The sequence below is a fragment of the Pseudocercospora fijiensis genome, assembly GCF_000340215.1.
Source record: "Pseudocercospora fijiensis CIRAD86 unplaced genomic scaffold MYCFIscaffold_3, whole genome shotgun sequence".
NCBI lineage: Eukaryota > Fungi > Ascomycota > Dothideomycetes > Mycosphaerellales > Mycosphaerellaceae > Pseudocercospora > Pseudocercospora fijiensis.
In genome coordinates this window covers 735,376-748,045 of record NW_006921534.1, presented here as the reverse complement: position 1 = coordinate 748,045, position 12,670 = coordinate 735,376, and the positions used below count along the sequence as shown (strand labels likewise).

Genomic DNA, 12,670 nt, shown 5'->3' with positions numbered 1-12,670 from the left:
GGCTTTTAGTAAGGAACTTAATATAGATTCGAATTCGAGGCTCGAACTTAGGCTATATATATTATATATATTACCGTCGCCTGTTTTATATCTACTCTATTCTCTTATTAAAATTCTTATATATTAAAATAGCGGGGTCTTAGTAGGCTTTTTGTAAGATTAGGATTCGAGTTAATAGGATATAGCTTTCTTTATATATATTAGTATCCTATACGTAACTACTAGTTATTAGTAAAAATTAATAAGATTTACTATATAAATTAATAGTATAGACGTTAGCGTATATTTATACTAGATTTCTATACCTAATCTACGAATGCTTATATTAAATTATATTAGATATATACTTCTTCCGCTATTTCTAACTATTCTTATTAATAATAATCTATTATCTATATCCTAATAGTACGTATCTACCTTCTATCTACTATAGATATATATTCTATTAGATATTAGACCTAATGTTAGTTAATACGGATAGAAAGTACTTCTTAAATCAGTCCTAGCCTATACTTAAAGCGACCTTGTAGTAGTTAAACTCCTATTCTTCTTTACGACCTCGCGTACTAACAATATACGACTAGCTAACGGCACGTCTACATTCTTAAACGTCTTCCTATCTAGCAGGCGCTTTACAACGTTGCTAACGATTAAACTAGCCTTCGCAGCAGCTGGCGCATTGTCTCGTTGCTCGTCTGCTGGTTTCTTCGCCAAAGTGCGCTCTTCCTTACTGTCCTTTGCGACCTTGGCAACTGCCAACACTGTGGGCTTGGACGCCTTCTGCCCCCTCCTCCGATATCCATATAGACCTGGCGTCGGAGTGCAGTCGATCTGCCAACACGCCCACATGGAGAGGAGCGCGCCGACCAGCAGTGGGTGAGGCGTGCACTCGGACACGAATCATCGCACTCGGAGCGCTACCGTTCAATTCTTAACCGCGAGGCTGACGACATTTCGGAAGAAGAAGACGCTAGGGTTGAAGTAGACGGCGAATGGGTAAAAGATCTGGCCTTGCAGCTTGATGCTGGCAAGAATCTTCGCAAACAATCTGCTAGCGTTGACGAGGTGGACGAAGATCTCTGGATGCTTGAGGCTTAGCTGGCCGCGGAGGATGATCTCGAAGGGTTTGACCCTGATCATCTCTGGGACTCTGACGACTGCGACATGTTGCTCGAAGACGACTTCATAATTTGTGCAGACTAATTTCGCCGTAGGGGCACTGAACTGCTTGGGTGCATGTATGTAGTACTGTGGGTAGACTGTTCAGATCCTATCGTTAGATCTGAGATCGCAACTCCCGCTAGCCCGGTAGAGAAGGACAAAAAGCTTGGCGTCGGCACAGTGACCTAGCTTCATCGAAAATGAAAACGTCAAAAGGCTACAACAGTGCAAAAAAGGATTGTCGCTTCTGTGGATCGAACTGTTACTGGTTAGACGCTGTAGTCTACGCCGTAGTATATATCATAGCGAGGCTTTTACATACCACAGTACCTCCAGATACCGCACAGTGCTTTTGGACCAAAGTGTCACTTCAGTCTGGCGCTCTCCCAAGTGAGCTAAAGCTTGAGGTTTATTAGTCTCAATATCGATGTAGTGCGGTTGTCAGATGAAGACATACCGACAAACTGATTGGATAGCAGACGCGGAGCCCCATCTGTACATAGCGCTGAGCATAGCGACCCGAGCTCCAGAAACGCACTAGCCTGCTCAAGGTCAATACAGAAGTCGTATACAGCTAGTTGGGACCATATGCTGCGGATGTTGTGCGAAATGCCCAATATTCACTCCGCAGTCATGGCCTAGAAGCAGCACCGAATGAGAGTGAGATCATGAAAAACAAAAGCTTTCGCGATATGAGATTCCTAACCATACAGCGTCTTCACGCATCGGAAGGATATCAATTCCTCCCCATTCTATGCTACCAAGGGTTTGGGCCAATTGAAAACTCGGCTTAGCTGTTGATTAGGCGTAGAAGTCATAGCCCTCCGAAGCGTGAAGACGCTGTAATTGACAGAGAATGCAGAAACCTCCACTAGATCACGATGCTATGCTCAAGGGTGGACGATGCTCCAGTCAACTCTGACCTGCTGATCCCCGCCGCTGGCAGCGGAGCAAGGCACAGACCCAGACGAAGCAACGTACATGTTGTAGCTGCCCTGCGCACCGACGTATCCATTATCCTCAAACTTGCTGATGGAATCGTTGATCAGATCGATGACATCCGCATTCCCGATGATGGAGTCGCCACCAAAGGACACGGCATTGAAAGCGCCTGCACAAGAACACAAGTCAGCATCTTTCTCCTTCCTTGGAAGGTCATCGATCAATGCCAGCTTACAAGTCTGATACACAGCCACCTGAACACCACTAGTCGTGACCCTCCACTCTTGGTTGCCAGCAAGATTGGCAACAAGCTGCTGGCAGTCTGCAACAAGCGGCCTGTTGGACATTGTGACCTTGACGAAACTGGAGTCTCCGCAGTCGTTTGCTCCAGCTGCGTTGCCTGCGTTGACCATCGAAGCAGCGAGAGAATCAGATTTGCCCGTGCCCTTGCCCTTGCTCTTGCTCTTGCATCGAGTGCATGTCGCTGATCCAAGAGCTGGAAGGAGTGCGATGAGGACAGCAGCGCGGGAGAAATGCATTTTTATGAATACTCGTGTCTGATTCTCGGATTAGAGGCTGGGAGGAACTTGGTGAGGATGAGTGTAGGCGTTGGAGGATGTGTTGATGTTGATTGTGATACCTCTAACATGATGCGTCCTGGAAGGCTTTATATACACGTTTAAATGGTCCGCGGGCTATTCCAGAATTGCCTATGTCCTCGCATTCCTCAACCTTCATGCACTCCCTGCCATTGCTACTACGCTAGTCGAGTGTAATAATCTCCCGCAGGGATGGAGAAGGGTTATAATAAGGCTCAATGCTGGTCTCGTACCGCTCAGCCTCGTCTAGACGATAAAACCCATGTCATTCCCGGATAGTAGGACTCCGATTTCCGGTTTGAGCTATCTTCAGAATTGCATTTATAGCTCGCCACGTAAAGTTACTGACGGGAGCCATCAACCTGGTTGTAGTAATCATGTACTGAATGGAACGGTTAGTCGTATTCGGAACGCTGCAACATTAACGGCGATTCAGCGCTAGATCTTGTTAGCAAGTTGGCCAGAGTAGATTTGGACTGCCGAAGATTCTAGGTCTGCGATTGACATGTGAGCCTCCCTATCCGAATTGCTGTTCGATCTGTCTGCCGGGGCTTCTTCTAAATCTTCTCTTGCATGGCTCCACTATATGATATTGCTGCCACTTCCTATCTGAGATTTCTGTAGCAGCCGATAGACTTCGCAAGGATGTGCGTATACCCTAAGCAAGCGAGATAGCGGACGGGGGTATATCTCGCTTAACTAGGGTGTATGCTTGAGTAGCAATGTTAGTCTATACGGATTCTCAAAGTTATACTGCGGTACACCTTATAGACAGTAGTAGACTATTAGTGGACCATTTTGTCACGGCGGTTAGCACGGGCCTTACGATAGTTGGGCAAAGAGGCTCTCGAGGGTCTCTTAATGCCTACTAATTTCCGCCTAGAGTCTTAGAAATAGTCTATAGTGGAAGTTCGAGCATACCAATGTAAACATTTTGGTCCACGAGCTTAATAGAGTTTGTGGCTCGTGCTTCTCCATCCCTATGCTTGAGAGGGCAGTCGCCAGCCACGGGTCGAGACCGTCGAGTGACACGAGAGATAAAAAATAGTTTTACAGAATTATCAGTTACTCCAGGAGCGCAAAATATATCAACTGACCGTGCTATGACCGTTGTTGTTTGCTCGGGAGCTTATTAGAACCGGATCCCTTCTTTGCTATGCAGTTTCTTTTTGGTCACGATGCAGTTGAGCCTCCAAGTCATCCAGTAAATGTCGTGCAGGGAGGCGACGAATATGATGAGCTCCGGGTTCGGGACAAATGGAAACTTCTTCTAGAAATTCTATCCTATTCTTGGCATGTCTATATTTGTCGCCAACTTGGCCCCTGAGCTCAGAGCCATGTTGGCAACATCTTTCCAGGACTTCGTATACTCCATATCATTCGAGGTTTTTACGAGAAGTGTTGGAGGCTGGGTTACGAGTAAAAGCGAGCATCAGGGTGAGGATGAGGATGAGGAGTCGCGGATGTCTGGCGCGGATGCAACAACCTCGTAAATATCCTTTCGAGCCGTTTCCTGCGGCAATCCTCACACCGCCGGCAAATATGCTACGGACGGCGCGGCATAAGACACATCTGGAATTGAGCGGGTTATTGGAGCTTTCCATTTTGTTTGTCTGAACAGAATGCCTGCCGATGGAGCAGGCGAAGCGCTTTCCAGTCTGATAGCTACATTTGAGCGAGTAGAAATGAGTATACCGCGCCTTTGGAGCGCCGTCATCATTGGTACATCCTTAGTTGACTCCCAAGCCCGTTAGCACGATGTTGGCCACGTTCATAATAACAATGATCAACCAGATAATGATTGCCAGAACCATGACCAGCCAATGGTTCTTCATGTGAACGATTCTGGGCTGCGCTCGTTCCTCTTCATCTGCATTGCGCTCCACCACATCACTATACACCCACATGTACTTATTGCGGCAAGTGTAGTAGATGAGCGGCGCGGTCACAAACGGCAGGATGACACTCAATGCCACTTGTGATCCAACCAGAGCTTCCGAGAGACCTTTCTTCCCGATCGTGCCTGCAACGAGGATGGCCGGCACAATCGATATGGAGCGGGTCAACAGTCGCGTAACCCAAGGCTTGAGCTTCCAGTTGAGTTGGCCTTCGCTAATCATTTGCCCTGCCATGGTGCAGACAATACCTGCCGAGCAGCCTGAAAGCAGGAGCGCAACAGCGAACACGGTCGCAGCAGCGTGACCGATCTGCTGATTCAGGAGATTGTAAATTCCGAAGAGATCTGCGTTCTGGGCACCATCCACAGAGTAGAGCGACGCACCACAGACAATCAGAATGGCACTGTTCACGAACAGCGCGAAGGTGAAGAGCGAGATGGCAAGCTCGATGATGGAGTACTTCATGCAGCCCTTGATAGCTGCCATGGATGGGCGGTACTTTTGCGCAGCTGGTCCATCGGCATGCTGTTCGACGATGAGAGATGTCCTGTAGGTGTCGTGCTTCTTGTCGAAGTCTTTCAATCGAGGTTGCACCAAGCCGCTTCCTAGGTAGAGTGAATGTGGCATGACTGTCGCCCCGAGAATGCCACAGGCTTGGTACAGACTGTACGCATTTTTAGTTTGGTATCCCAAAAGACACTGAGCTTCACCCACCCCTGTCCTTGAACAATTGCACTAGACGGCAGGTATCCCTTGAACACTTCGCCCGGAGTAGCGCCTTTGACCAACGACAATTGATAGCAGAAGCATATTACGACTCCGAGCACCAGAAACATGACAAAGCATTCGAAGGCTCGCAAGGCGCGCATTGAGCCTTCTGGTTGGTAGAAGAGCAGGATGAACATGACGTCCAGGATGGAAATAGCACATCCTGCTACGACTGGGAGCTTAGGTGCAAGCAAGTTGAGGGCGATTGCGAAGCCAATCACTTCAGCAATGTCTGTAGCAATAACAGCTGCTTCTCCGAAGAAGTAAAGAAGGTAGTTCAACCAGCGTGGACAATGCTCCTTGTTCATTTCAGCCAGGTCGAGACCGGTGACTGTGCTCATCCTGATGCACAAAGACTGCAGAAAAATAGCGAAAATGTTCGAGAGGAGGACCATGAAAAGCAACTTGAAGCGGTAAGTCGCTCCAGCTGCAGCATCGGTTGCATAGTTTCCAGGATCGATGTATGCCACTGCAATCATGAAGCCCGGACCGATGAACTTCATGTATCGCCAGATACCACGGCGGGCTCTGTCGAGAGGTTGCTGCCAGCGTGGCAGCTGAGGGTTTGGAGTGCGAGAATCACGGCGTCGTGCGCCAATCGTGTCTTCCAGCATTTGCTCTCCAAACCCAGGATAGGCGATGGAGGACGATACCCCATCGCGAGCGCGAACTGACTTTCCTTCCTCTTCGATTTCGCTGGGTCCACCCACTGCTCTCAATTCGACGCCGGCTCCCTCTTGGGATTTGAGCTTGTGGTCGTGCTGCACGCGGGCGCTGGCCAGCTTGCCTAAATCGCTTCGTGTGGTGGTGTCAGCGGCCAGTGGATTCGGGTTCTGGTTCCAGCCATCTGGGAGTTCGGGGTCTGTTCGTGACGGGCAATTCATTGTGCTCAATGGAGCCTGGCTCTTTGTCCTGGAGTGAGGGTGCGGGTGCGGGTGCGGGTGCGGGTGCGGGTGCGGGTGCAGGTGGCGGGCAATAGCCAAGTCTTAAAGGACGTAGGCACGAATGGAGCTTGTGCCGAGGCGTGCAGCGTGAGATGGTGTAGGTGAGCATAATAAGGTTGTCCATCTAGGTGAGCATGAGGTTGTCCATCTCGGTGACGGGAGAAAGATGGTCTGCCATGCCGTAGAGAGTACTGGCATACTCGTCCAAGACAGGTCACCGTCTCCGTTTTGCTCCGACGTGAATCTGCATCCCACGATCGGCTCTTCGTCAGGCAAGAGTGATCGCCCAAAGTTTGCGCGCTCCCCTTTTGCATTATTGCCATCGGGCGTGCGTCAACATGGATGCCGCATATCTAGGCATTTGAGATACTGAACATCAGACAACAAGAAAGGAGAACTCAATGCCAGGTGCTGGTCGACTGATAAAATAATGTCAATACTGCCCCGTCCCGTCCATCGCTCCTTCCGCCAAGAGGGAGGTGGACTGTGGAGCCAGCCGCCTTGGCTGCGCATCGGATCTACACACGCGTCGAGACGCCACGCGTTCCCAAAACTCTCTGCACGGCCAGCCTCACGTTGGCACCAACATCTTCTCGGTATCACAGCGCAGTACTGTGAGCTTTACGGTGTAGTTCTGGAGAAGAGCTCGCAGCTTGCACAACCCATTGAAGAGGCTCAGAGAAAAGGAACGCTGACCACCACTCACTCGGAAGTGTCAGACGGGGAAGCTTGTCCCGCACAAGTCATAGTGATGTATTCCTCGGGAGCAATAAGGTCGGTTCACATGAGGCTGAAATGGTCTGCATATATGTGACATCTCTCCTGCTAATATTATCTACCGACTCTGCAGACTGCACTTTTACCACACGTGCGTGCAACATGGCTTCTTTCCTGATCCGTCCAGCTACCCTCGAGCAGAAAGATGATGAGCTTCTTGTGGACTTCATGGACTCCCAGATCGCTTGGCTGTCTGAGATAGGGAGTGCGGAACAGTGGGGCACAGAATCCGTTCGAGAGAGCAGGCCAGATGTTGGAAAGCGAGCACAAGAGTGGATTGAACGCAGTGAACGTGAGAATCAATGGGGGTTGGAATGGTGTCGTGCATTTGTAGCCGGAGCAGAAACGGCGCTGGGCAATGCTGAGAGCACACACTCGATACCTGTCTCTGCCCTGGTCCTGGAAGGTAAATCTCCAGAATATGTGCGCTCGATTCTGCCAGAACAAGACGAGAAAGACCCATTCGTCTATCTGGCCTACTTGATGTCGAATAGAAAGGCAGGTGTGCTTGGAAAGGGCGCGGGATCTGCTCTAATAGCTTTTGCGAAAGATCGGGTCCGAGAAGCTGGAGTGTTAAGAATCTGCTTGGACTGCTTTGCTGGAAACGATCGCAAGCTCGTCAAGTATGTGACACATATCTCAGTTGCGTTGTTTTGCTGACGTGTGGTGTCTGTAGATACTATGAAAGCCAGGGATTCCATCTGATCAAGGAATTTGCTGCCGGCGACAAGAATTGGCCATGCGCTGTACTCGAAATGAGGTTGTAGCTGGGGATCATGCGACTCACGACACGACGCATGCATGTGCTTCCACGAACGGAGCAAATTCTGCTGTGGTTCAAATGATCTTGCGGCGTCCCACACTTGGCAGAAACGCGCAAGGGCTTTTCAATGTGATCACTGCTTGGTGCCACGCCTGCTCCCGATGGATAGCCAGCATTTCAGGCAAGACGGTGGTGGCTCTCTCACAGGTAGCTGACACCTGTTGTGAATCGTGCTGAGGATGCAACTAATCATCGGATTGATAACTATGTAACTATACGAAGAAGGATTAGGAGCCTGCTATAGAAACTGTAGTTAATATACCTATTATGTGTCCTTCCTCTTGGTATAGGTTAGCTGATGGTATTAGCTAACTAGCATATTACCTAACTGAACTATAACACTCCCCCTTAGGCAGAGATAATGTGCTAATTAGATTAGATACTCCAAATCTAGGCTTAGAGCTTCACTTTATCTTCTGACTATCTTTAGATGTTAGACTATATCTGCTTTATATACAGCTTTATATACTGTGCTACTTGTACGTACTTGTATTATATTGTTTGCTGATTGGTTTGCTTTAGAGTAATGTCCTTAGTCGTGATTGTAGGGTTAGCAGGCGCTTATAAAAGACACTTAAACTTAACTAGACAACTTGAACTTTTACAATCTACTCTTTAGCAACCCCTAGAGCACTAGCAGCCTCTACTAGATTTCAAATTCTTACTAAGACCTTTTAAGTCTAATAGCTAGCCGAGACTTCATTATAGCGATAATTCTTTACCCTAGCCTAGGGAGTATAGCGAGTAGTATAGGTAGTAGTAGTAGCGGCGGCGGTAGTAATAATCTAAATAAGAATCGGCACCCTTCGCGTTATAATAAGCTCTAGCTTATAGAGACTAGTAAGTATTGCTATTAGAGTTTCCCCTTTTCTAATAATTTGCTAACTAGGCGTAGTCCTTAAGGAAGTTTAGTTAACTGTCGCGATTCTCTAGAGAATCATCTAGTACTTAACCAATATTAGTCCGGAGCAGACTCCGCCTTAGCTACGCAACGTTAATGTTAGGCATTTTATTACGAGCTAGGATAATGCTCGGCTATTTCTAAGTATGCCTCCGCGTCTGCGCAAGGCGGCTAAGGCATTCAATTTAGGCTTAAAATCGAATATTAACTACTTGCCTACCGCGCTTGTATATACGGCTGCTACTAGACGCGTATATACTAGTAATAGCTAGTGCGGTCCTTGCAAGCAGTTAAAGGGTCCGTACTTAGAGTGTATAACTCTAAGTTATCGAATTAACGGTTAGGATATCGCTTTCCTAAAGGGCGCTTGCACTAACTATACTAGCCTAAATTATTATAGTTAATGCGAGTTCTCTAGTAAGTTGAATCTAGTCTTATATATATTTTTTTAAAGCAAAAACACTAATTCTTTTGTTAGGTTACGTCTCTCGGCTACGCTCTAATACGAATCGTTAGACGCCTATAGCGCCTCTACCGCCTCGCAATCCGGGGAGTAGAGTAGGCACTAATCAGCGTCGTCTGTATATACTAGTCCCGTCTAGCATCGATTAGAGTACTCCTTAGGGCGCCTAGGCAGTAGCAAATTTGCTACTATAGCAGGTAAATGCTTATGCCTAGGCTGCTACTTAGGGACGTAGTCGTAGTCTAGGTTCTAGGTTGTTTACTAGTCCTAGCTCGACTCGTGATTCTAGTAGTCCTTAGAGGGGTTTCTCTAATTACGAAGACAGTAATGCTAAGATAGGTAGCTAATTAGGGAGATTCGGTTTTTTTTAGTAGACAGAGAGCTGTAATGTATGTTTTCGGTTTTGAAATAGGCTAGGCAGTCTGGATTAGTAAAAGCCTTGTAGCATTAGAGAGTTTCTGACTCTTAAGGGCTAGGGTATTTCTTCCTACTTAGTCTTAATATTGTTATAAAAGAAATTTTGCAGCTTAGACTGCATAGTGTAGCTAGGCTGTTTCCAGAAATTAGAATAAAATTCAATAAGTGTATAAAGCTTGTTTTCTAATCCTACAAATAAGATTTTTCTTTCTAAAGGAGTAACTTAGGAGTTTGTCCTAGAGACGCTATATTATTAGAGAATTTTGTTTAGAGATTTGGGCTTAGTAAAACAGTCCGCTAGCTGTTTGTTAGTAGTGACGAATTCGACACTAATCTTTCCCTAGGTATACTATTCTCTATAGTAGTAGTTCCTAAGGGAAACGTGCCTCGACCTCTTAGAATTTGTATAGTCCTTAATAAGGGAAATGGCTAACTAGTTGTCTACCTAGATATAAATCCTATTAACTTCTTCCCTAGTAAGTAGTTGAAGCTTAGTTATTAAATTTCGGAGCTAGCAGATTTCTCTATATGCTTCTATTAGAGTAATATACTCTGCTTTAGTGCTAAAGAGTACGACTTCCTTCTAGAGCTATAATCTCTATATAATTAGAGTGTTGTTAAGAAGTATAAGGGCGCCTAATATTGATCTTAATAATAAAGGGTTACTAGTAAAGTCTGCGTTAGAGTATGCCTGAAATTCTAAAGTTTTCTTCTTTCTAAAGACAAGTCCTTTATCAACTATACTAGCAATATACCTCTAGAGATGTTTAGCAGCTATAATATACTTAGGTCCGGGATTCTAAAGGAACCTAGCAAGGTGGTTAACGGTATAGCTAATGTCTAGTCTAGTTTAGTTAGCTAGAAACTGCATTTTACCAATTATAGTATTAAATAGCTAGTAGTCCTAACGGTTATAGGGGGTTATAAGAGGCTCGTAAAGCTTCTTAAGTGGATGCTTTATTGGCTTATACTAGTCTAAGCTATGCTTCTAAAGCTTCTCTTTAGCATAGTGTGTCTAGGAGACAGTAAGGTTTCCCTCCTTGTCTTCCTTTAGATAAAGGCTTAGAAATAGGTTAGACGTAACAATCTTAATTGTATACTTCTTACGAAGACCTTTAATTAGAGTATCGATCTTTGCCTTAGAGGTTCTAAAGATTTAGAAATTATCTATATAAAGGAGGATAAGAATACTATTACCTTGCTATAGGTAATAGTTACTCTTTGTCCTGCTTAGGCTAAGTTGACGAAGAGTGTCTAAAGCATTATAGTGCTAGAGATTAGCAGCCTACTTAAGGCTATATAATCCTTTTCTAATACGGATAATCCACTTTAGAGGGTACTTCTTGAATAGGTGCGCGCCTTCTAGGGGTCTAATGAAAATCTCTTTATCTAGAGGGGGATTCAAGAAAGTAGTCTCGATATCAATCTGTCTTCGCTTCTAGTTTTTGTTTACTAAAAGCCTAAGGACAAGTCTAGCAGTAGCTGCTCTTAGTATAGGAGCGTAGGTATTAACATAGTTAAGACCTTGCTTCTGTATAAAGCCTCTAGCTGTCTATCTTGCCTTGTATTTGTTAATAGAGCCGTCTAGTAGGTATTTAATCTTAAAAACCTATTTTCCTGTTAGAGGTATTCTGCCTTTTAGCAGGGATTCGGCTAGAATCCACTCGATTGTACTAGACTTTTTAAGAGACCTTATCTCTTTTGTAACGGCTTTTCTCCATTTATCCTAGTTAGGCCTTTTTAGGGCTTTAGCTAGGGTTGTTGGGTCAGCTAGCTTCTAAGCATCTTTTGTAGTAGCAGCTACAGCAATCTTAGTGATCTTGCTATAGTTATACTTAGCTACGGCTCTACTAGACCTAAGTCGTACTTCGGCTTAAGGAGGGTTTAGCTAAGGTAGGTTAGGAGCCCTCTTTCTCTTACTAGTAGTCTTAGGGACTTAGAAGGGAGTGATTAAGGTGTCTTCTAGTTTAGCAGTATCTGTTTCTTAAGTATACTAATTTTTCTTAGGAGCAGCTTCCTGCTAGGCAGCTAGTAGTTCTAGTTAGTGATTTTAGAGTGTTGGCTTATTAGCTGTAGGTATTGGCTAAGGTGGTGTTCCTTACTTAAGTGTACCTTGCTCCCCCTAAGCTATAAGGGAGTCTTCCTAATCTTCCTAATTATAAGCCTACTAAGGCTAAGGGATGCTACCTCTAAATGGCTCCCCCTAAGGTTCTAAAGAGTACTAAGGTGTTTGATTATTACTAGGGAATGGTGCTAGGATTCCTAACTTAAATGAAAGGTTAGACTAGGTTTCAAGTACCTAAATAGTCTCCTAAGGGACAGCTAGTCTCAAATACTCCCCCTAAGCTTAAAGGGTACTTAGAAGCTTAGTGAAATTGTCTTTGTAGACAAAGTCCTCGTTAAAGGTAACGTATAGAGAGAATCTAATGTTATGCTGCTATACGCTATCCTTCTAGTGCGGGTTCTAAAGCAGATAGTTTGTTAATAAATTTTCTTAGAATCTAATAAACTAGTAAACGAAAGCTCTTAGTACAAATTTCTAGGAGTTAAGTCGTTCAACCCCGGACTCGAGGTATTTAAATGCCTTATAGCTAAATCGTCTCGTCTTAGATAGGTCAATGTCTGTGCTGCCGATATTCAAGTCTGATTCGAAAGCCTTAAGTAGAACTTCCTTAGTTCTTAAGTTTACTAGTCTATTAGTTAGGTAAATCGAATGCATTACTGTAAAGCACTAGTAGTATATTAGTAGGCTAGAGTCAATCATTATTACTCTTGCCTTAAGCAGAATCGTCTTGTTTAACGACTCTATAATGCTATTCTACTCCGGTATATATAGTATAGATACATCCTATCTAATGCTAACTTCCTCTACAAAATGTACTAGATCGTTGTTAGTAAACTCTCCCCCGCTATTACTAAAGATAATCTTAGGGATTTTGTTGTATTGCCTCTTGATTCTAGCTATCTAGTTAGTTAG

At 45.3% G+C, this 12,670-nt stretch overlaps 4 protein-coding genes across 4 annotated transcripts; 2 read left to right on the top strand and 2 right to left on the bottom strand.

Annotated features, from left to right (window-relative positions):
• Positions 1-2,153: 2,153 nt before the first annotated feature.
• On the bottom strand, positions 2,154-2,486 carry MYCFIDRAFT_102479 (uncharacterized protein; the record flags this gene model as incomplete). Its single annotated transcript, XM_007926297.1, has 2 exons — positions 2,154-2,272; positions 2,339-2,486. Coding segments are annotated over 2 exons (267 nt in total), but the record flags the coding sequence as incomplete, so codon positions are not given.
• Positions 2,487-2,894: 408 nt separating this feature from the next.
• Positions 2,895-3,315, top strand: MYCFIDRAFT_172930 (uncharacterized protein; the record flags this gene model as incomplete). The annotated part of the gene is made up of 4 exons (XM_007926296.1): positions 2,895-2,966; positions 3,016-3,096; positions 3,155-3,167; positions 3,215-3,315. 4 exons carry the CDS (start codon positions 2,895-2,897, stop codon positions 3,313-3,315), a joined length of 267 nt encoding a protein of 88 aa, XP_007924487.1.
• Positions 3,316-4,285: 970 nt separating this feature from the next.
• Positions 4,286-6,302, bottom strand: MYCFIDRAFT_53810 (uncharacterized protein). The gene is made up of 2 exons (XM_007926108.1): positions 5,315-6,302; positions 4,286-5,264 (listed from the first exon to the last, which is right to left on the bottom strand). The coding sequence occupies exons 1-2, from the start codon at positions 6,250-6,252 to the stop codon at positions 4,433-4,435; spliced, it is 1,770 nt and encodes a 589-aa protein (XP_007924299.1). The 5' UTR covers positions 6,253-6,302; the 3' UTR covers positions 4,286-4,432.
• Positions 6,303-7,191: 889 nt separating this feature from the next.
• MYCFIDRAFT_195071 (uncharacterized protein) lies at positions 7,192-7,856 on the top strand (the record flags this gene model as incomplete). The annotated part of the gene is made up of 2 exons (XM_007926295.1): positions 7,192-7,712; positions 7,766-7,856. 2 exons carry the CDS (start codon positions 7,192-7,194, stop codon positions 7,854-7,856), a joined length of 612 nt encoding a protein of 203 aa, XP_007924486.1.
• Between the last annotated feature and the right edge of the window lie 4,814 nt (positions 7,857-12,670).

Excerpts from the sequence above, each read along its gene's own strand:
- MYCFIDRAFT_53810 (XM_007926108.1), bottom strand. The coding sequence starts at position 6,252 with ATGAATTGCCCGTCACGAACAGACCCCGAACTCCCAGATGGCTGGAAC. Across the intron at positions 5,265-5,314 it reads GCAATTGTTCAAGGACAGGG|TCTGTACCAAGCCTGTGGCA; the intron begins GTGGGTGAAGCT and ends AAATGCGTACAG.